Source organism: Perca flavescens, chromosome 3 (assembly GCF_004354835.1).
Source record: "Perca flavescens isolate YP-PL-M2 chromosome 3, PFLA_1.0, whole genome shotgun sequence".
Taxonomy (NCBI): domain Eukaryota; kingdom Metazoa; phylum Chordata; class Actinopteri; order Perciformes; family Percidae; genus Perca; species Perca flavescens.
In genome coordinates, this window is record NC_041333.1 from 10198107 (window position 1) to 10222150 (window position 24044).

The 24044-nt window shown below is 39.7% G+C and overlaps 1 protein-coding gene across 2 annotated transcripts in view; it reads right to left on the bottom strand.

The window, feature by feature from the left end:
* Window positions 1-3354: 3354 nt before the first annotated feature.
* aplp2 (amyloid beta (A4) precursor-like protein 2) overlaps window positions 3355-24044 on the bottom strand; it is a 105278-nt gene continuing 84588 nt past the window's right edge. For both annotated transcript variants that reach the window (XM_028572597.1, XM_028572590.1), the window contains 6 exons: window positions 19053-19152; window positions 17415-17594; window positions 12155-12237; window positions 8662-8739; window positions 5827-5982; window positions 3355-5500 (listed from right to left, as the gene is read on the bottom strand). In XM_028572597.1, the coding sequence (XP_028428398.1) occupies window positions 5399-5500; window positions 5827-5982; window positions 8662-8739; window positions 12155-12237; window positions 17415-17594; window positions 19053-19152 (699 nt within the window). In that variant the 3' untranslated portion in view covers window positions 3355-5398. The remainder of the gene's footprint in view (window positions 5501-5826; window positions 5983-8661; window positions 8740-12154; window positions 12238-17414; window positions 17595-19052; window positions 19153-24044) is intronic.

A 24044-nucleotide genomic window follows, 5' to 3' on the forward strand; every position in this document is an offset into this window, starting at 1 on the left:
GTTTAGAAGTCAGAGAGACTAAATCCGTTCAGCAACAGATCAGAAGTAGAGCATTTTGACAGCTACTCTGTCATAATAAAAACAACTGTAGACATGCTGATATATGGGTCAGATAACATTTAAATCGGAATCGGACCTAACAGGATGTGAGTGTTCCTGTGACTTCCTGTTCAGACCGAAGGCTGCTGGAAAACTGTAAACTATCCAACTTGATCGCGGCTTCTGAGCTTATATTGGAGTGGCCGGGTTGGATCAGTAGGTAGAGCTGGCGCACATATACTGAGAGGTTTATGCCTCGACGCAGAGGTCCAAGGGTTAGAGTCCGACCTGTGACAATTTCCTGCATGTCTTCCCCTTTCTCACCTAGCTGTCCTATCAAAATACAGGCCAAAAAGCCCAAAAATAATCTTTAAAAAAAGAAAATGTGTATTGTATTCGGATATACATTTTTTTTCAAACCAAAAAATAATGAAAATTAATAATGAATGTTAGAACTATGTGTTTTATTAAGCAGAATTAAAATCGTGTTGTTCTATCCTAACCAATATTTCCTATATTTTAATAGTTGTTTTTATCACTAAACCAGAGTTTTTCAGTTGGTCTGATTACGGTGTTGTGGCTGGCCAGTTTTTGGAATCAAGGAATTTTCAGGGAGACCGGATGGTGCAATGATAAGTTCTTTATTCAATCAAAAGACCTTGCGTATTTTCTGCAGAAAATAACTGGCAACCATTCAGCATTTGTTTCTTTCATACGTAGGTAAAGTGGTCATTTGACAACACAGGCAAAGCATCCCATTCAAAATCCCTGCAACCAGTGGTGATATGTAACTAAGTACATTTACTCAAATACTGTACTTAAGTCCAAATGTTGAGGTGCTTGTACTTTACTTGGGTATGTTCTTTTCATGCCACTTTCTTCTTCTACTCCGTTACATTTCAGAGAGAAATGGAATGTAAAATCAATAAAGCAAAAGTTCTGTTACTGGGGAAAAATCACCTTTCATTCTGTGAAAACAAGATCAGTAATGCTGTTCATGCCAAATTCCTACCCTACTTATGTTATGTAACTTAAAATCCTCTTTAAAAAAGCCTCTTTTTTGGTGGAAGGAGTGAAAATCCTCAACATTTGCCTGTGTTCTGGTTTCAAAATGGTGAAGTTGGAGAGCAGTTAGATACAAAACAGGATGTCAGCTCTACAGGATGATTATTTCCCTTGGCAACTCTTGTGTTTTTTCCAAATGGTGTACAGAGTTTTAGGCATTCTATTTTAAAACGGCTTAAAAAAATAGTGCACATAGCTGCTGTAAATGGAGCATGCCCCCAGAAATCTGCATGAGATAGCAGAGGCCAGCTGCTCATGGATTGTGCTGATTTTGGAGTTAAAAAAGAAGAAGAAAAAAAAAGCAGAGCATTCTTTATCGGAGAGATTATTGTGCATGGGGGTTTCAGGTGGAGCAAGTAGCCTTTTCACTGTGGAGAAGAGGGTTCTGATAACCCTTCACCTGTATTCATAATATTTGCATAATGGGCAGTTTTAGCTGCTGAGAGAGTATTTTTGTAATGGAGTATGTGATCTGTTGTTTATGAACAAGAGAAGAAACGATTTAAATCAACAAATTTTTTTTTTGCATACTTGTTAAATATTAACATGAAAAAAAATGCTTTTACTCCTCATTTTTCAAATTTCACCTTTATTGTTTTTGAGCAAGTTTTCACAATCAATGTGATGGCCTGAACTGTGCTAACATACAATCATATATAACCTTTAGTGAAAGTAACTTTCTTTAAAGGCATACTCTGTAACTTTTCCCTCTTCGGCCCCCCTATAGGTTGTCTCATTGGAACTACAGTATGTCTTTTAAAAGGTTAAAAATTATTTCTTTATTCAGTCCCTTTCAGGCAGTCTTTAGTGATGTGTCACTCCGAATGTTCATATTACGTACTGTTTTCATTTTGTGTAATCTTGATTTGGTTTCATACAGCCTATTTTTAGTATCAGTCATGTGATCATCTGGCTTTACGCTGCCTTGTTTGTGCAATGTAACTATGACTCACTGATGAATCACCTGCAGGTATTTTTCATTTTTTTTTTTTTTTTACATCATGATGAGCCATAAGTTTCTGTTTGAGAAAACGGCACCCCCTCAAACAGAAATCCCCTCATATTTCCAAATTGTATAGATATTACTAGGCAGCAGTACTTCTGCACTTGTTTCTGTAGGCTACAAAATACAAAATACTTTACACCTTCAAAACTTTACTTTCTGAAACTTTGTTAATAAAGACATGACTAAGGAAAATAAAACTAACCTTAATCATCTTTTAAAAAAAAAAAAGAAAAAAAATGAAACAAACAGTTATCTGCCAACTATTTGATAACTTTTTGATAATCAAGTAATCAAGTAGGCTAATTTGTAAAAAGAATGCCCCGAATCCTCTGATTGTAGTTTCTCAGATGCAAAAATTAGCTGTTTTTTTGTTGTCTGCTATGATATTTAATTAAAGGTGCCCTGCCATTTCATTACTTTGTGGTGATGTCTGAAGTTCTGCCATGGACTCTATAACATTTTTTGTGGGACAAAATGCCTTGGTTACCTTGTTTCAAGCCATTCTAGTTTGGTATAGAAAGGAAGGAAGACTCAGATCGATTTCTGACAGTTCTCATTAATATTCAACAAGTTAAGCTGTTTGAATCTGATTGGCCAACAGCTAGCCAATGAGAGCCTGGCTGTCAGCATCCTCTACCCAGCGCAACTGGGTGAGCTCATGAATAGTAATGAGCTCAGGCAACATGATGTCAGACTGACCAGCTTTTGTAACTGGCAGGATTTCTCTGCTTATTTCTTTACAGTGGCTTGAGCTGACAAAGGAGGTAGCAGTTCATTTTCACATTCACAACATAACACAAACACATATGGACCTAACATATTTCAAAAAATGCAAGTAAAAACGGTTTTGTGTGGCAGGACACCTTTAAATAATAATTACAAATTTCAATATTTTTGGGGTTTCGGACAGTTGATTGGGCAAGACAAGCAATTTGAATATGTCAAGTCAACCCTTGAGATTTGTTTCTTCTATTTCTATTGCTTATATTTATCTATCTATTTTGAGATAGAACATAATAAACAATTAATTGAAAGAAAAAAATGACAGAATAATTGATAATGAAAAACAATGGTTAGTTGTAGACCTAAAATAATGTTCCCTTTTAATAGCACTTTTATATAACTGAGACCACAAAACTAGCCTGTTTCAAAACTCAAGCAACATTTTGTTTAATCTATCCATCCATCCATCCATCCATCCATCCATCCATCCATCCATCTATCTATCCAAGAAAAGACACATCCATATGGAAGTTGTGAGTTTATTGATGTGTACCCCCTCCCCCCCACTGTAATCATAAATCTGTTTCCATTGGTGTCAATCAAATTTCTTTTAAAATCACTAATATGCATATTATATTAGTTCCCGGTCCCTTCCCACAATCAAGCAGGCAGTTACAAGATTGAATAGTGATGCATAGTGAGACAGTCGCATACAGAGATACTGTCACAGGAAGAGGAAAGAATAGGAAACAAGAGAACAAACTTAAAAATATATATCATATCATTTCATATAAGAACAATGCACATCACAGGTAATCCTCCGGAAAAAAAGCCATGATTGAAACATCAACTATACAGGCATACAAAGACAATACTAAGACAGAGAGAGAAAGAGAGAGAGAGAGAGAGAGAGAGAGAGAGAGAGAGAGAAGAGGATTGTAGGACTCAGTTTACTCGTTTGTGTCATTCTCTACCTGTAAAAATACACAAATTAGCTCCTTTTCCCCCCAGAAACCAGCTCTCCAAGCCTTGTCTTTCTGTCTCTGTCTGCCTGCACAGCCCTCCAGCTCCAAGGTGTCTTCAATTGGCTTTGATCCAGGGCCGGCCCAAGCCTTTCTCGGTACCGAAATCCCAAAATCCAAATTGCAAAATTTGTTATAGTTATTATTTGTAATAATCCCCTAAATTTCGTATATTCAGATTCAGAAAAAAAAAACTCACTGCGTACATTTTCACTTCGTTTGGGCAGCTGCTTTACAGTAGGTGTTTGTGCCTCTGTGCCGGCCCTGTTTTGCGCTATGAGTCTGTTCTACGCTTTATGACAAGCAAAGCCAAACAGTTGCTCCAATGACATGTGTGTACATCATCCCCCAAAAGTTTGTTTCAAAGTAGTTTTTGCTTCAGATAATTTGTGCAAAAAACAATGAACCAAACCAAAAAAAACCACTTGTTTGTCAGTTTGTCATTGCCTGCTGTCACAATGTTTGCGTGCATTCAAATCAAAGCCACATAGGAACCTGTCAGATACATAGTATGGAGAAAAAAAAGCTTCCCTGATACATTCAACTATGTAACACACGTCAATCTACTGAATTATACTGTCTCCCTATTGATAAAAGGTTGTGTTTGTTTGTAGGAGGGGGATTTGTTATCACATTCACTTGGTAAGGGGTTCAGAGTAGTTCTTGCGTGATGTGTTTGAGCTGGGGGGTCTGTGCACACCTTCCCCTTTCCCCGACTCTTTCCAACAGTGTGCCTGCAAACGCAACTCATGACCGCTAAGCTAAGAACCCTAAACCGACTCGTAACCTCTTCCCCTGGGGAAAAAAAGGTGGAATACAAACATCTATTCTTATATATATATATATATATATTTAAACTGTATATGTATATTTTGTCTGTTATCATAAACAAAGAACAGAAAGTAAATAATTCATGATTTTTTTTGTTCTCATTTGTTGTATCACTGTACATTTTAATTGGTACAAAGAACCTTCATATACAAGCAATCTATTGAGAGGAAGAAAAAAAAAAAAGAAAAAAAGAAAACATCAATTCTTTTTTTGAGAAAAACCATCAGAAACTGCGTGGATGACACCTTGCATGATGGAAAATCAAAGTGTTGTGTTTGGTATGCCAGTTTGATGATGGCCACTCAAAAACATTTACATTTTTGCTTGATTTGCCTTTCACTTTCAAAATCAAAGAAAACGTCTGAAGAAATGTTATACATCTTGATCTGAGATAGCTGTATCGATAATTACAGAGAAATCTGCAGAATCACATTAATTTCCTTAATGCAATATGGCAAGATACATCACCTTTTCAAAAGAAACATGATCAAAAAAGAGCTCTATAATACAATAGTAGCAGTAGTAGAAGTAGTAGCATTATTTAAGGATTGTTTCGAACAAACCAGTAAATGGAGTTTGGATGTATGCAAATGATTTTAACAATAGCATATGTTATTGGTCAGTAGTATGTTCCCCCCTCAGGTTGCCGTCCTCTGTCAGATTCCACAGAGCACCCCCCCCCCACCCCCCCAAAACCCCTACAGGCTCTGGTTTAGATCTGCATCTGCTCCAGGTATTTGTAGGTGGGGTTTTCGTAGCCATGATTCTGCATCTTGCTGAGGTGGCGTTCCTCTGGTGTCAGCATGGGGTCAACCTGTGTGGCACACACACACACACACACACACACACACACACACACACACACACACACACACACACACACACACACACTTAATAGCTGACCCTAAACAAGGGCATTTACACATTACCAACATGCTGTGTGTGTCGTATGCAAATGCTGTAGGGACAACAATCTAATTAGCCTTGCATTTACCCATGCTCCATTTCCATAACCCCTGATAATTTAATCTGAACCTGACACTTGGAACAAGATGGATAGCAGTTCACTGAGAGCACTTATTCGGTTCACACCCTCTGCCCAAATCCCCACACTCTGCTCCAAATAATGGGGGGGCTTACCTCCACGATGCCATGACTGATGGTGCCGTATTGCCTCTTCCTCAAAAGCACCAGGCTGATCACAATAACAGTTGCTATGGCCACCGCAATCACCAGCAGGCCAATCAGTGCACTACTCCCAAAGCTGAAGTCCTCTCCCAGGGGGCGGTAGGACTCCTAACAGGTGGAACGGGGGGGGGGGGGGGAAGGAAGACAGAGAGAGCGCGACAGTGAGGAGACATTCCAATAGTTGTTCTCATGCTTTTTAAAGACTATTTTAAATAAAGCTCCCGTCCAGCCATCTAAAGTGTACGTGAGCTCTTTAGGGCTGTCCCATTTTAGTCGACAGTGGTTTAGTGGTTAATCAGTGGTTTTGTTAGTTGACTAAGATTTCTTTAGTCGATTAGTCATTTTTTTTTATGCTTTTTTTTTATGCTGAATGATTTATTTCTAGGAAACTTGTGAGCAACATCTCCGGAAAACACAAGATAGTTTGGTTTTTGGAAGATTATTTTTTGGGCTTTTTTTGCCTTTATTGGATAGGACAGCTTAAAACAGGAAAGTGGGGGATGATATGCAGCGAAGAGCAGGTCGGAATCAAACCCGGGACGCTACAGTAAGGACTGAGTCTTAGTACATGGGGCACACGCTCAACTAGGTGAGCTACAGTACCAGGGCGCCCCAAACACCTGATCTGGTGGTGATATTTTTGGTGCTTTTGCATGATTCTTTGTAAAGAAACTCAGTTCACTGAGTGTTAGTTGACTAAGGATTTCTTTAATCGAGGACAGCCCTAGAACTCTTATTCTCATATTCTTAATCTCTATCATTATGACCAATGATCATGACAACATTAACAACCACATTGAACATTTAGCTTTTGCAATTTGGAAACGACACAAACTATCTTCTTGTGTTTGCTGTACTTACATGCATTAGGTGGTTCTGCTATGCTGTGCACTTTTACAATAATAGCTACAGGGATTTTTCATTGCACAGCTATCTAAAGAGAAGTGTTCGCAGTTATTTCTGTGATTTGAATTGTTTTTTTTTGGTAAAGCTGTGGTAGGCTCGCACTCCTTAGAGCAGTAGTGGCTGTGTGCACATCCCCACCGGTGAGGTGCAGGGCAAAAAGGGGCTGGATACAACTGAAAAGAATGAGATGCGCGCACTCTGCTAGTACTCCTATACGTTTATTGTGCTGCAATGTTTCGACCCTGCCGGGTCTTCCTCAGGCAAATCGAAACATTGCAGCACATTAAACGTATGGGAGTATTAGCAGAGTGACGGCATCTCATTCTTTTCAGGCTCGCACTCCTTGCCCTGATGAACATTGTTCCTCCTAAAATCTGTGCTACAAAATATCTCCATGGGAGGCGGTGAGTCAATTGTTATTTTGATCAATAGTCGTGATAGAAAGACATAAGCTTAAGATTTGAGATTTATTTAATTTATGAAGACAATGCAAATGAATTACCACTTCTGTAAATGTTAGCTAATTTTCAACTGTAGTCCTAGTTACCTAGCATGCACGTCTTTATTAGCAGCCAGGTTGACACATACAAGAATTTCCCTTTAGAACAGGGGTTCTACATCAACGTTTTTTTAAGCCAATGACCCCTTAACTGAGAGTCGGAGCAGGGACCCCCTACTACATACAGTATGTTGTATAAAATTGAGTTGCATAATCAACTGGGCCTTCGATAACGTTTAGGGCGGCCTAAAGCCTTTATACCTTCTTTTTTTTGCCTAGAATACTAAGCTTTTAAAATAGCCTAATAAATGTATTAGTTTTAAAACATACATGAGGCACAGTGAATCTTCAGGATGAACTGTATATGTGGATGGATTACGTTAGTGGCTACCTTACCTTACCTAGGCCAGTAAGCAGTGGGGATTTATATTTGCTAATAATATGTTGGATTCATGTTAAGACTTAATAATAATTTGGTGGCCCCCCCACTCCTGCATTGACAGTGAGGACCCCCTAGGCGTCCTGGGCCCCCTGGTGAAGATCCCTGCTTTAGAATATAGGCCAGTTATTTATTTACAAAGAAAAATAAGAGTAACAACACATTTGTGACAAATAAAATTGGATTATTCTGCCCTGCAGGTAAACTGATTTAAACTTTGCCAAGCATGGACAGCAAATTAGTTTTTCCCTTTTAGAGATTAATCTTTGTCAGAGTAGCTCTGGAACGGGGAGATGAAGTAACTGGAGGAAAATGAAGCCTTTATTCTCATGTTATTTCATAAAACCACAGTGAAGCGGGGACAAACATCCCGTTTTGGCAGAGGTTGTGTAAGACATGACTGACTTGCGATAGTGTGTGCACACATGCATGAAATGTGTCTTTGTGGGAGGATCGTGTAATATCTTTTGCCAATTCAGTATGAACACACCACCACAGTCGCCCACAGCACACACTTGTCTTCACAATGAAATCTGGCACATATGACACAAACTAATCATATGTAGACAGCCACTGGGGGATTTCTTTTTTTTTTTTTACTGCTCATTCTCACACATAAACTGAACACACTCAGTTTGTGTGGATTCACATTCATCATATCATATCACTGAGATTTTCAAAATGTGTACATTCAAAGACAATCACATAACAAACATGCTCCCATGCAGAAATAACAAAAACATATTGGCCTTAACAGAAGACTTTAAAAAAACTAAACAGGGAGGGGATTCGGGTTCCAAAGCTGTTTTTTTATTTTATTTTATTTTTTTTATTCAGCTGCAGAACTGGAATCTCTGCACACTTCCTCCTCCTTTCATCTTCTTCCCACTACTGATAACTACAGTTCCCCAAAGAGCCCTGTGGGGGGCACCGCTGTACTCACCAGCTCAGCATCATGCAATACGCTGACTCTCTCTGCACTGTAAACCACCTCTTTAACATCCAGAGACTCATCAATCACCTGTCAACACAGACAGGGGAGCCCAAGTTACACTCACCACAGTGTGTGTGTGTTTGTGTGAGATTGTATATATGTGAGATGGATAGGGAGAGAAGGAGAGAGAGAGAGAGAGAGAGAGAGAGAGAGAGAGAGAGAGAGAGAGAGAGAGAGGGCGTGATTGTGCTGCGAAGTAAACTGCAAAGATTATCTGTGTTTGGGTGATGATGCACTCAGAGCTTTCTCGTACAAACTGGGAGGTGGGGGGGGGGGGTTGCAAGCATCCACAACAGACTCTTTTAGGCACACAGGTTAACAGGTCTTTCTTAACAGACTGTCAGCCACTCATTATTGAGAATCTGAAGGAGAAGAAGAAGAAGAAGCGCTGTGAGTGGAGGTGGAAGAAGTATTCATTTCCTTTACTACTTCAGTAAAAGTACTAATACCACACTGTAAAAATACTCTGTTACAAGTAAAAGTCCTGCATTGAAAATGTTATATAATGTTGTAAAAGTATATAAGTATCATTAGGGAAAATGTATTTAAAGTAATAAAAGTAAAAAGTACTCGATGAAGAAAGATCCTCCCATTTTAGAAAGTGGAAAGGATCCAAACAGTTGTGTGTTTAATGGTCTAATAATTTCAGCTGGACTTGTAGGTCCTTATATTGTTGGCTAGTTTACTTTATAATAAAACATCAGATTTGATAAACTACGTGTGTTTTGTGCGCAAAAGTCTTAATGTGTAACTAAAAGTAACCCGTAACTAAAGCTGTCAGATGAATGTAGTGGAGTAAAAAGTACAATATTTCTCTCTGAAATGTAGCGGAGTAGAAGTAGAAAGGGGCATGAAAAGACTTAAGACTTGAGTAAATGTACTTAGTTACATTACACCACTGGTAGTGGGGTGTGTTTAGGAGGCAGAAAACTAAATCTACTGTTTGTAGAGACAGAGCAGTCCAGAGTCTGGTTCCCACAAAATAATAACCACGATAGACATTTGAGGTGTCACCGCCATTTGGTACCGTTAACCTCAGATTGCTCCGTCTTAGAAGACTAGGCACTTTCGAAAAAAAAAGAAAGAAAAAGAAACATGCATACATTCAAAACCTTGCATGACTCATATTCACACGCACACACAAATACACAGCTTTGCAGCTGGTGTTGGATTAGCATGCGGAACACAGCACACATTCAGCAGCCGAGCGGCGTCTGAGAAGCCATGAGGAGGGATGGTGTGTCTGGCAAAGGAAAGTAGCATGCGATGACTGCTGAACAAAGCGCTGAGTTGACCTGAATGAGGGGCGATTGGCAGAGGCCGAAGAGAGACATGCAAATAGCCCAGTGTGAGATAGCTGCAACTATGACAACATAGTTACTGGTTTTATTATCTGACTCACCAAAAGCTGAATTTAAGAGAGAGCTTTATGTGAAAGCACTGTATGTACCCGTTCATTTCAATCATCCCCTCCATTGCCTCATGGTCATGGTCATGGTAATGAAACTAAACTGTCCATACTGTCTGTTGGAGGATATTTAACACAGGGAATACATTTCAATATTGCATACCAGGGCTGCACAATATATATATATATATATATCGTCTTTTTTTTTTAAATCGGCATCGCGATATTAGTCTCGCTTTGCCAGACCTCCACAGCGCTGCGGAGGAAGGTCTGGCTAGTCCACCCAGCATTCCCGGGATGGGAGAAAAATGTGCTCTGGTTTATTGGCATTTCTTTAAGCCAATCACAATCGCCTTCCGCGGCGCTAAGCTCCGCACTGGACTGCTGCAAAAATAGCCTCGGGAATAGGACAGATAGTCTAGCTAGCTGTCTGGATTTACCCTGCAGAGATCTGAGGAGCAGTTAACCATAGTCCTCAGAAATCCACCGCCGGTTAGAACGCCAACACAACGGACATCGCGCGAAGACATGCATCCGGCGGAATGTCCTGCGGCACCGGAGCAATCCCGGAAGTGGAACGTCGAGAATATCGACTACCGCGATAAACGTTTTTTTGTATTTTAGCAGAATACTGAAAGCAGCAGAAAGGCAGAACTGAGTACACTTTAAGATCTGTTTTTTCATAATAAAAAGTGTTTCCGAGTTAACACTTACTGTTAAATTGTCTTGTTAGTTTGTTTTTCTTTCATTCTGTTTCTCCCTGTTTTATATAACGAATGTTATTACTGTATATTTTTTGTCTTAGAGCTAACCAAGCGTGGGTCATCTGTACTTGTATGCTGTACGTATTAGCTGAGTAGAGCATACTTAAGAATTGTGTCTCTGTTTTAACATTTACTAATGACAAATATTACTACTCTATATCTTTTGTCGTTTTTATTGTAATTTTTATCTGCCTAATGGACTAATGGATGGAAATTAGCCCGTGGGCTACAATCTGGCACTTTTACTGTGTACTGCTGTACATGTTCATCAAATGTGCATTGTCCTGAAATAATAAAATAAATAAATAAATAAAATAATATCGTTATCGCGATATTCAACAACAAAATCGCATATTGCATATTTTCCACGTCGTGCAGCCCTAATAGCAAAATATTGTCTTGTCTTTGAGCAAGGCACTGAACCCCAAGTTGCTAACAATGGGCAGGCCAGCGCCTTGCATGGCAGATCCGCCACCATCGGTGTATGAATGGGTGTGTGTGTGTGTGAATGGGTGAATGAGAGGCAAACTGTAAAGAGCTTAGGCAGAAAGCTATAGTGCTATACAAAAGCAGACCATTCACATATCTTTACACAGTTTCTCCTGCTTTAACCTTTGTGTTGTCTTCGGGTCAAATTTGACCTGTTTTCAAAATGTCTATATCAGAAATATGGGTTGCTTTTTAGCTACCGAATTGTAATTACCGAAAAATAACATGGATGATTCCGTACAACGCGCTTTGCAAGTACAACAAAAGATCGGGTCTCTACTTTCATTACATTTTGGGTGTTTTATTCAATTTTTTAGCATTTGAAAAAGAAACTGAAGTTTGGAAACAGTATCCTCACTCAAGGTTGACGATTACCCTTCTGTGATTACCCTTCCTTTAATATTAGTCTAAATATTTAGTCATTTATGCTTTTTTAACTCAAGAATTAATAATTTCCTATAAATTAGGTTTATTGACCAAAAATAAGTGTAAAACTAGTAATAAGTTGGTGTTAGGGGTGTTTATACATGGTAGTGAAAAGAAGCTTTAAAAGTCAAATAAAGCGCCACAAACATTCAAAAAGGGCCAAAAGTGTCGAACAAAGAGACAAAAACGCCAGATGTCGATATTCAGTTTTGCTCCGGTAGGACGGCAAGTGCATGGTCGAATGTGAGACAACACAAAAAGGTTAGGAATCTGGCTCTCGGTTCATGTGTTGAGCAAAGTTGGAAAGTTAGAAAAGCGTTGAGGCACAGACAGAGTGATAAAAGTGACAGCTTACCACGCTGTCGCTGATCTTGGGCTTGCTGTTGATGATTCTCTCCTCGGCACCTATCAGACCGTCTAGACCAGCCATGGCGGAGCCTGCAGGAGGCCAGGGAGCACAGTCAGTAAGAGAAGAGCAGCACAGACCACACACACACACACACACACACACACACAAAGCAACAGCAGGGATGGTGGTATTGATGGTGGACAGCTGCACATAGATATCCAGCTCTTTTTCCTCACAACTGTGATGTCAGTATCCTCAGTACACTGGTGACAACAAAGCCCTTTCTTCCATCGAGCACAGTGTGAGCACTGTGACGCCAACAGGACACTGACTAATACTTTTTATTTCTTTGTTTTTTTTTTACAAAGGCTATATAGCTGCACTATAAACTTCCATTGACTTGTTAAATGAAACCCTTCGAAAAAATGTGTAGTAGGGCTGTGAAATTAATCGAAATTTAATCGTGGTTATGATTTCTGCTCCCAATGATCACAAAAACAGAATAATCGAGAAAAACTATTATTTAGCTCATTACTTTTTGCAAGTAAACTCTTACTTTCTCGTGTTCTAAATGAAAAAATAAAGTGTAAATAGGAAAAGTATTAAGGCAAATTTCACAGTTTTTTTTTTCTTCTTTTTACTGTTGATTTATTGAACTTTTAAGTTCAATAATTGCAACATCTTTCCAGAAGTCAATGAGTAATCATGTTAAATTATTTTCATATATTTACCGAATTTCAATATTGACCGAAATAATCGTGATTATATTTTTTTCCATAATCGCCCAGCCCTAATTTGTAGTCATCCTGGCATTTTGTAAGCCTCATTTATCTCCGATTTCATGTTCAAAACTTTGCATCACTCTAGTTCCTCGTCTACAAATCCGTCATAGTCCCTTGAGATTTTAACAGATGACAAAAAAACAAAAAAAATGTGGGTTTCAGTATGTGGCTAAACTAAAAAAAAAAAACTGGGACCAGAGTGTCAGCTATGCATGTTCAAAGACTGATGGTTCTGGAATAGGCATAGGGTCTATTAATATACACAGCGCAGATATGCCATGAATAAATCAAGAGCTGAGAGAAGAGCGAGCGAGGTCCTGAGCAATGTGTACCATCGATGAGTCTGCCGTCGGCTGATTGTTTGCTGCTGCTGCTGCTAGCCAGCCAATGCCAACTGCTCATGATGTGTACAATTGCTATGGATTAAGCGAGGAACAATGATGTGTGTTTGCGAGCCAGGCTCGACAGGAGCGCCGTCTGAAACTCTAATGGCAGCGTAGGGTGCACAGACAGCCACAATAACACGCCGCACAAAGGGAGGGAGCAATTTGATCTCTCATTTGCATGGATTTGAAAAAGTGCTGAAAGAATTAGTCTATAGCTGCAAATGTGAATCGATTAGTTAGTCAACTATTACATTGTTTATCGATAATCCATTCATCGGTTTGAGTAATGTTTTATGAAGAAAAAACAAAACAAAGACAACTTTTGGTTACACTTTACTTGAAGGTATCTACATAAGAGTGACATGAGACTGTCATGAACGTGTCATAAACATTATATACAAGTCATAAACATTTATGACATAACGCTTCTTTTAGTAAGTGTCATTCGGTTATTGTCATGACAAGTTAGGGTTAGAATTCGCGTGTCATGACTGTATCATGACTGTGTCATGACAGTGTCATGTGTTCATGACAGTGTCATGTCACTCTTATGTAGATACCTTCAAGTAAAGTGTTACCCAACTTTTTAAAGAAAAAATGTGCACATCCAAACCATTCTCCCGTGCAGATGTGTAGGACAAAACAAGGTACTGAAGAAAGAGAAAATCCCGCACACTGCTCTTGCTGCAGCATCCCCATTTATCAAAGAAAACGCTTCAGTCCCTACGCACCTTCGTCAAGAGTGTTTCCAAATATTTCCAATACTTTTGACAAAGGCTTAGGGACTGAAAAGTGATTTTTCTTTAAAAAAGCTATGCATTTTTTAAAATCTGACTCCAGCTTCTTAAATAGGAATATTTTCTAGTTTCTTCTCTCCTCCTATGACACTAAACTGAATATCTTTTCAGAAATTTGAGGACGTCATCTTGGGCTTTGGGAAAGACAGATTTTTCACCATTTTCAGACCTTTTATAGAGCATACAACCAAATCGATAAACTAATTAACCGAATTTATGGACAATTAAAATAATGCAGCCCTAAATTAGTCCATTAATCCATTAATCAATCAACAGGAAAATGAACTGACAATCATTTATCAAGCAAATGTGCCAGATATTGGCTGGGTAAGAATGTATTTTTTTCTACAACTATAAGGTTGGGATAGTAAAAAACACAAAAGCAACAGCAGAGGGACAAAGTTCTACGTCAAAACAGCAGGGGAGGTTGTGCATTCATTAAAAAATAAAATAAAAATCAATACATAATTTAGATTCAACTATTAGTGGAAGGTGTCTTTGTGCTTACCGAGTAAGATTGCAAGGTTAATAGAAATTTAGGATTACAGTACGTGTTAAAAACTCTACACAACATGCATGCAACAGACTTACAATCTAAAATCTAGCCTAGGTTCTCAGATACTGTGATTTTTCTTCTTTAATGTCACTGAATGCACCATTAACTTTTTACCTGAACAGCTGATGATGTTGTATTTGGTATCATTGTAATTTTGGAGCATCTAAACACAGAGGTAGACATCACCTATTCTGTGTTACCATGTTTGGTTCAGGAGATATGATGCAAAGCAATAATAATTTGGTTATAGCGGAAAGTGAAATGGCTGCCACAAGGCGTTTTTTGCGATGTCTCCCTTTCAGAAAGTGTTCAGCACCCCAAACTGTACAAGTGTACCAAATTCCATGCTTTAAAAAAAAAAAAAAAAAAAAAAAAAAAAAAAGGTGAACATTTCACCTCAAATTTGGCACGTATATTATCCGGACTATATGCTCAGATCAGACAAAAGAGAGGTGACGTAGCCACGTCCCTGTCTCAGGCTCGGAGGACAAATTGGGCCAATTTTGGATTGGGCTGTGGGTCAGCGGCAGAAACACAGAGCCTCAGACAGGGCCACTAAATCACACAGCTCCTGTCAGGAGGAGGGCGATTGATGAGGGGAGAGAGTGTGCGGGAGGCAGGGAGGGAAGGAGGGAGGGGTAATAATTGAGCAAGGTGGTTTGACGAATGCACTGAGGACGGGATGACAGCGAAAGCACACGCCTGAAGACCTCTGTGAGAGCCGAGCTATCTCTACCACACTCAGAAGCCACTGCTTTACTATTCAGCTTTACTATGATGAAAAGCATAGGAGCAGCTGAAAACCCAACCACGCAGCCCATGATGTGAGTCATCAAGAAGAGTCGAAAAAAAATGAACCATCAGATGGCTTTTGATCAAATAGAAATGGTGGGAGAGAGAGAGGATCCCAAATTGCACCAAAGGGGGGGAAGAAGAGTGGAACAAAGTAGTAGATGGGAGATGAGGGGAGGCAGAAAACAAGACGCAACAGAGGCACCAACCTTTCTTGAAGGCACGTGGGGAGTCTGATAGATCGCCTTGGCATTAGAAAATGAGCAACGGAAAAACAGAACAGGAAAGGGGGAAGGAGAGAAGAGAGTTAACTTAGGTGAGAAGAGAAAAGGCAGGATTATCAAGCTGTGTTAATTGATTAGGAAAAGAGTCCAGCGCAGGGAAGTTTGAGACAACCAAACTGAAGAATAAGGTATCCATTTTCATTGTCTGGCTCTGTCTAAGCCCTCTGGGGTGTTGGCATGTGTATTAAATGTTCCTTGGGGGGGGGAAAGCGTTCCATCTAGCACTTTTTTTTTCTGTCCGTGAGGATTCAATCTCTTGTTTGGCACAAATGTGACAAATTAAAGAGCCATAACTGCTCCCCCTCCAAAAGCGTTTGGCTCCAGCTCAGCACCAAAGCCTGAGGCTTTGTGCACGTGTCTGAACTTCAGTAGTGCTGCGTTGAAAGCACGGCCACAGGGAAGTGTGCAGGCACAGATACGGTAAGTCCAAACCCATGGCTCCATGGCAAATTTGCATCGGCGTAAAACACATCCAGTAGTAAGCCTATTCTCCCTCACTGTGCAACCGCTCTGGCGTGCTAAATGCTTCCTTCAGAGAGACGTATACATTAGGGGCGTTGAAATGAATCATACACTACACTACTGCATCGACGCAGTGACAGACCATAATAACTCCGCTACGTTCAGGAGGTGTCTTTTTTTAAGAGCAGAAACAGAAAAAAATGGAGAGTTCTGATATATCTGACTGCTTTAATTTGTTGATAAAAACAGTGTGAAGTAATATATATTATTAATATTGAGGAGGTGACACATCGTGATATCGAATCGATTCGAACCGTCGACAGGATAATCGTAACCAGGGTGCGATTTGTGAAAAAAGGTTTCGATCATGCACAACACAACAAAACATGCAGGAATGAAATCCCCCTTTCAGTATCATGGATATAGTGCCACTCGGCCAGCCGTGCTAAAACACTTACTTATTAACTTCAATATCCAATGGAAAATATTCTCTAAAATGAAATAGCACAACGTGGTGTCAAAACATAAAACACAGCGTGTTCAAGCCGGAGAGCGGAGTTCACTTCCCGGAGAAAAACTAAAGACTTTCACCCAGGAAACGCTCGTTCGTTCCTCGGGAGTGTTTTAATCCAAACCACCATCTTTTCCCTAAACTTAACGAGTCGTTTTGTTGCCTAAACTTAACTGTCATCGCCATGGCCCCCGAAAGGAGCGTCATCTGGCGGTGCCTGTAGCCGGTAGTCTGGCTATCACCAGACCAAGCATACATTCATACTTTGAGGGGGAGGATACATTAAATGATATTAAAAATAAATTAAAAATAATTCAGCAGCGGCAAGGATATATGACCAGAAAGGGGGGAATTCCACGCACCCTGATCGTAATCAAATCGTGAAATCATTATTTTTTGCTCTTTTTTTCTTTCCTTGTTGGTTGCTATTTTTGTCTTTATATTGTGTTTGACTGTTGCTGATTGATATACTGCTGAATATGGTCTGTCATGTGACTACTCGTCCACAACAATTCAGCAGCGGCAAGGATATATAGACCAGAAAGGGGGCAAATCGCACCCTGATGGTAATGGAATCGTGAGACCAGTGAAGAATCACACCCCTAGTATACATGCTTATGGCCTATTGTTCTCCACACAGCCACAGTGTTGTTCACGGTGCTGCTTGTGACTGTGTCTGAGGCTGGAGCGGCTCACCTTCTGGCTCTGAACGGGACCCCAAGGATGTGACCTGGAAGGGCCGGTAGGGTTTGCCCTCAGACACGGGAACTTCCACGCTCTCCTCCTCTGACGACGACACGGTGACGTCTGGCTGGGACTCCGAGATAGACGACAGGAACTGGTCCATGTCAGCTTTCTGCTCCTGGAGCAACTCGTCTGCAGAAAAGGGTACATGAAAAATAGGATGAGACGGCCTGGCACACACCGGTGGAAGAAGTACTCAGATCCTTTACTTCTGTAAAAGTACTAATACCACACTGTAAAAATACTCAGTTACAAGTAAAAGTCCTGCATTGATTGAAATGTTACTGAAGTAAAAGTATGTAAGTATCATCAGGAAAATGTACTTGAAGTATTAAAAGTAGCAATTCAGATAAATCCTCCCATCTTAGAAAGTGGAAAGGCTCCACACAGTTGTGTGTTTAATGGTCTAATCATTTCAGCTGGACTTGTAGGCCCTTATATTGTTGGCTAGTTTAATTTATAATAAAACTAATTAATAAACTGCATATGTTTTGTGTGCAGAAATCTTAATTTGTAAAGTAATTAGTAACTAAAGCTGTCAGATGAATGTAGTGGAGTAGAAGTAGAAAGTGGCATGAAAAGAAAAGATTCAAGTAAAGGATGGTACCTCAACATGTGGACTTAAGTACATTCCACCACTGTTGGCTCATGCTAACACCTGGCAACCTGGGACATGACAGCAACGTGCAAAATGAGTTTCGCCAATTATTGTTAACGGAGCTGCTGCAAGAGAGAGACACGTCTGTTCCCATTTCTGCTAACTACCAATTAGTATTTCTCTGTGAGCTATTTTCCGTGTAAATCTGCTCATCTCCCAACAGGATGCTGCATGGTGAAAGCTGTGACCCAGTTCTGTCATTGCACCCGCTCCACTTTAATCTGCACTGCCGCAACACCATGCTGTGGTCCCTTTTATGAACCAAAGGAGAGAATGAAACGTGCCGGACATCGCCCGTCTTAAATCGTACCACTGGAGAGGAGTACATCCCAAATACAGTTTCCAGCTTTAGATCCAATTGTAAAAAACGAGGGCTGGTGAGCAGAGCCCCTTAAAAACAGGGAGTAGGGGGGTAGCTCTCCCAGTAGAGCGCCCCATGTAGGCAAAGTCCTTTGCAGTGTCCCGGGTTTGAATCCGACCCAAGGCCCTTTGCTGCGTGTCATCCCCTCTCTTTCTCTCGCCCCTTTCCTGTTTATCCACTGTCACTATCGCACAAAAGGAAAAGCCCCCCCCCAAAAAGAATCTTAAAATAAAATAAAACGGAGAGTAGGAGCAGTATTAACTTCCCCTCCACAAGTTACATACCGAGAAAAAGACAATACTTTTCTTCGCTTCTCTGATAATTGGTTTACAGACAGCGCTAAAGCCTGTCCATTGCTCTAGATTTGTGTTTCCCTTTGCACAAAGAGAAGACTGTGTTTTTTTTGTGTGTCAGTTTGCAGCAGATAAAAGCAAAAACATTCACTGGGGGTCAGAGGAAATGCGATGCATTGGCTTATCTGTCGGGGACATGTGCGAATTCCATCACTGTTTTCATTTCACTCTCTTTTCTTATTACAGCCTCGGGGCTTTTTTCGCTGAACACGACTCACCAATTTCATCCTGAATCTCCTCGGCCACATAAGGTACTTTGTAGAGCAGAGATAGACTCTGGTTCATCCTCTCGTCGATCACGCGCAGGTGGGTCATCACCTGCGTGTTGGAAAAACAGACAAACAGGCTGTCATGGAACCAAAATCCAGCTTTAGGATGACTTCAAAGTAAAATGCTTCCCTGTATATAAAATGATGGCTCGTATTCCCAGGATCTTGGTTCATTCAAAACACAGGATTAAATAATCAAGATTACCATTCACATCCAGGACTGCAGCTAATTATTGTCATTTTTTTGATAAAACTATTCATTTATGTGTTAATTAACAAAAAACAATTGTCAAACTTAGAATCATCAATATTTGGTCAAAATGTTTGCAATATTAGATTTTCTTTTAATATATATATACTAAAGTAACTTGGCACAGAGATTGACACTAGGCCTATATGACAGCCAATCAGATGTTTGAATGCTCTCTGGAACCTTATTTACATTCAAAGTAGGGCTGAGCAATAAATCGATATTATATCGATATTGTGATATGAGAATAGATATCCTCTTAGATTTTGGATATCGTAATATCGCGATATGACATAAATGGTGTCTTTTCCTGGTTTTAAAGGCTGCATTACAGTAAAGTGATGTACTTTTCTGAACTTACCAGACTGTAACTGTAACTGTTCTATTATTTGCCTTTTCCCCACTTAGACATTATGTCCACATTACTGATGATTATTTATAAGTGTGAAGATATTTTGTGAAAGCACCAATTGTCAACCCTACAATATTGCCACAATATCGATATCAAAGTATTTGGTCAAGAATATTGTGATTTCTGATTTTCTCCATATCGCCCAGCCCTAATTCAAAGTATTCCCAGTGTGACTCCATTTGTTTTCACTATGAATGAGAAATATGGTCAGCAGGCCACCCGCACCCAGTTTCCTGCGGGCCGTTAGTTGAGTATCACTCAACTCATATACAGAATGTCATAAAATAAGAACAAACGGCCGTCGTACGTTCCCAAAGCCCTGGGTGTTGTCTTTAAAGTGCTTATTTTGTCTGGAAAACAGTGAAGAACACAATCCAATTATCTTTATAATGATATAAGATTGAAACAAATATGATAATCCTTACAATTGGAGAAGCAGGAATTGTTTCGATAAAACACATGAAATGATTAAACATTCGTTCAAATTGCTGATGAATCATTTTATAGAATTTGACAAATCCATAAACTGAGTAATCCTTTCAACGCTAATCCAGTGACAAGTAATTACAGCGTGATTTGCCAACTATTAGTAGAAAATGTTCATCCCAACGGTATTTATCCAAAAGCTAACTTTAACAAACCAGAAAATACATTCTTCCTGTTAGGAGATTTGCACAGGGAAGCAGTGAGAAACATGGTGGTGCGGTGAGATAATGCATTATGAGAAAATTGGAATTCATCTTCAGAAACAGGCGTCAGCAGAACCAGGAAAAAAAAAAAAAAAAAAAAAATATATATATATATATATATATATATATATATATATATATATATATATATATATATATATATATATATATATATATATATATATATATATATAAAAGCAGAGGAAGAAGTTGTTCTGTATCTTCATTGAGTAATGGTTTAACTCAGTCAGCAACATCATGCCATAACAACTACAAATCAGTATATGTACATATATTAAGAAACATTGAGAATGATTCACATTTTCTATTCTTTTGTCCTTATTATGATGAGTTAAGAACTCCCATCTTACATGAAATGTCTGGTCAAAATCCTGAAATGTTCTGGCGTACTGATGATGACCAAATGGAGTGGTTGTTTAGATTTTTATATATATATATATATATATATATATATATATATATATATAGACTTTTGTCTTTAAAGCATGGCAAAAAAGACAAGAAGGTTTATTTGTTTAATTTATGTTGTTATTCTGGTATCTGGTTGCTTGTTTTTGGGCTTGACACAATAATAACATTATTCATTCATTCATATATATATATATATATATATATATATATATATATATATATATATATATATATATATATATATATATATATATATATATCTTTTGGATTAATGGGTGCAACCGAGAAACAGACTGTAACATTTCATAAATGTAATAAATGACTATACAGTACAAAGCTAGCTGTTCTCTGCCTAGAATATGAATGTTCTGCAGGGAGAGAGAGTCATTCATGTACACAAATGTAAACAGAGCTGTCAGAAATGTGCTTTCTGCTAGAGAGCACAGTTTCTTAAGATGAACTCAGACTCGCTCACAGCCAACCGACTTGCAGACATAAAACACGTTGCTGCGCGTAATATTCAAATCAGCATCGAAGCTTAGAACTGACTTGACAGGATCTACTGCCTGTCAGCCCCAATGATCACCACTACATCACACTTTGGGTAAAACAACAAACTCTTTTGATCCAACAGATACAAAACTTTGTGTTTTCCAAAAAAATAAAAAATAAATCCTCCAGTCGCTTTCTACCAGCAGCACGATGTTTGTAGGAGGAATATTTCCACATTTCGGCTGCCAAAGCGGTTGGCAGAATATGAAAAACTCCCAGCCACTGACAGAGCTGACCAGCGCTTGGCAGGTGACTGGTGTTTATTTCCCACTATGAAGACTGACTATTTTAATCTTCTAACATATGGCTGCAGTGCAGCAGAGCCAGCAACAGATGGCAGTAATGCATCTTTCCTATTAAAGGCTGGTTGCAGCTAGCCTGGTCCTACCAGACTCTGGTACATTTCATTAGTACAGAGAGTGAGGTCACTCTCCATCGACAAGTTTTACCTTCCTTGAAGGCGGGTACTCTGTTGAAGTTTAAAACTATTGGATCTGCCCAGAGCCACTCTGGATCTGCCATAACCAATCGCTAACGTTTGGTCCTGACGTATGTCATGCGCATGTGCAACAAGAGGGGAAACAGACAACAACTATCGGCTTAGCACCGCTAGCGATAGCGTTCGCCTCAGCCAACTCCTTCACCACTAACGGAGCGAGCTGGAAAATCAAACTTTTCCCCGAACCCCGTTGCGAGGAGGGCCACAACATCATGGCCACATGACACACAAAACTCAGCAAAGATTGTTCTTGCTCGGGCTTTAACTTCTGGATATTCGGCGGTGTTGCCACAACGGACCGCATCTTTCTCCGCCGCAAACATACAACGGAACTACAACTCAAAACTAGCGCACAACCTCAACGTCATTGTTCTCAGCCACTCCCTCTGTTCGCTGATTGGACCGGTACAAATTTGACCGGAGAAAATCCAAGAATATACCGCGAACCCAGACGGAGTACTGAAGGAAAATAAAAATTGAGCGGAAGTAAGTAGGAGGGCGGAGCCAGGCTAGATTACAGCCCCTGTGGCACCTTCCTGTCCATGTTTGACTAACAATCCTCATTATGAAGACTGCATGTCCCAGATTTGGAGTAGAGATTTCAACGCATCAAGAAGGCTGTGGTAAGCTAGACAGGTGAGGCTAGGGCTGGGCGATATGGAGAAAATCAGATATCGCGATATTCTTGTCCTAACACCTCAATGTCGATATTGTGGCGATATTCTAGGGTTTACAATTGGTGCTTTAACAAAACATCTTCAAAATGAGATTTTAGATAAATAATCTTCAGTAATGTAGATATAATGACTAAGTAGGTACAGTGCCCCGATGACTAGCTTTATAAGCTAATTAGCGGTTTGTGCTAAAACTGGTCACAGTCGATTAGCAAGAAAACATATCCCAGAGAACGGTTGACTCGGTACCCATGTGTTATTATCCCCTAGGGTCATTTGGCGCCTGGGTTTGTCCTTTAACAAATACAAAGAGAATGAATGCCAAAGAACTTTCTTTTTATTATCTAGTTTGACAGTCAGTAGTCATGTTTCTATCTAATTGTCAAGCGAATTTTAAGCAAACTTTTAAAATGAAAAAAAAGTCAAAAAAGAATGAACAAAGAAAATGTGAATTAGAAGCGTTTCCATCAACTGGTTTAGAGCGAATAAACTGGACTAGGCAAAGCGTAGTTTCGTCACAAGTTGACATTAGGCCTACGCATGGTTGTAGATTGCAAACCGGCTTTCTAAATCAAAGAGTTGTTGAACCAATTCGTCAATTTACCCGACGTGGCTGAGGCACAGGCTATAGTGCACCGCAACTCCACTACGCACCTTTGTGCCACAAGTGTACGCTGCACTGAATGGGACCCATATCCCGATGCTTCCCCCATCCAATGGATACCGGGACTATAGTCATGTGAGTTACATGTTTGCTACGTCACAACTTATTCGGCAAAGCTGTTTCCATCTCCCATTTTGCGCACCTCAAGCGGGTAAAAACTTTTTTGCCAATTAGGGGAAGTTTTTCTGAATTTTTGAAAACATTATTTCTAACATGATACTTCAAAAATGTGCATGAAAATACGTTGATGGAAACATGACTACTCATAACGGAAAAAGAACATAAATAAACTACTTTAAAGTGGATTTTCTTTGAGGCTAAATTATGTGGTATAGGATCGTACTCGCCAATAGCATTTTAGGCAGTACCTTTTCTTATTCTGATACTGGTGTCAGTATCTACTTGATCCCAGGAAGTCGCATAACACAGTTACATAAAGCACAACAAGCCCTCTGTTTACAGAGAGTTCTTTTGTAATGCACTTCTAAGTCGCACACGTCAAATCCCACAGTCACACAAACTGAAAAATGCAGATTGGAACATGCTGCAGGATTGGCTGAGTGAAGACATGTACACAGGATCTAGGCTTGACAAATAAACAGCGTGAAAGCACAACAACACAGATTGGCTTCACATGACTGAGCACAGAGGCTCACTGCCTCCCAGATACCACCATTCCTCTAAATAGCAACCCTGCGGCCCTTTCCCCCCCCTCCCCACTATGTCTATGTTGTTTCATCCATCTGCTGTGTTATCTGTAACGGTGGAG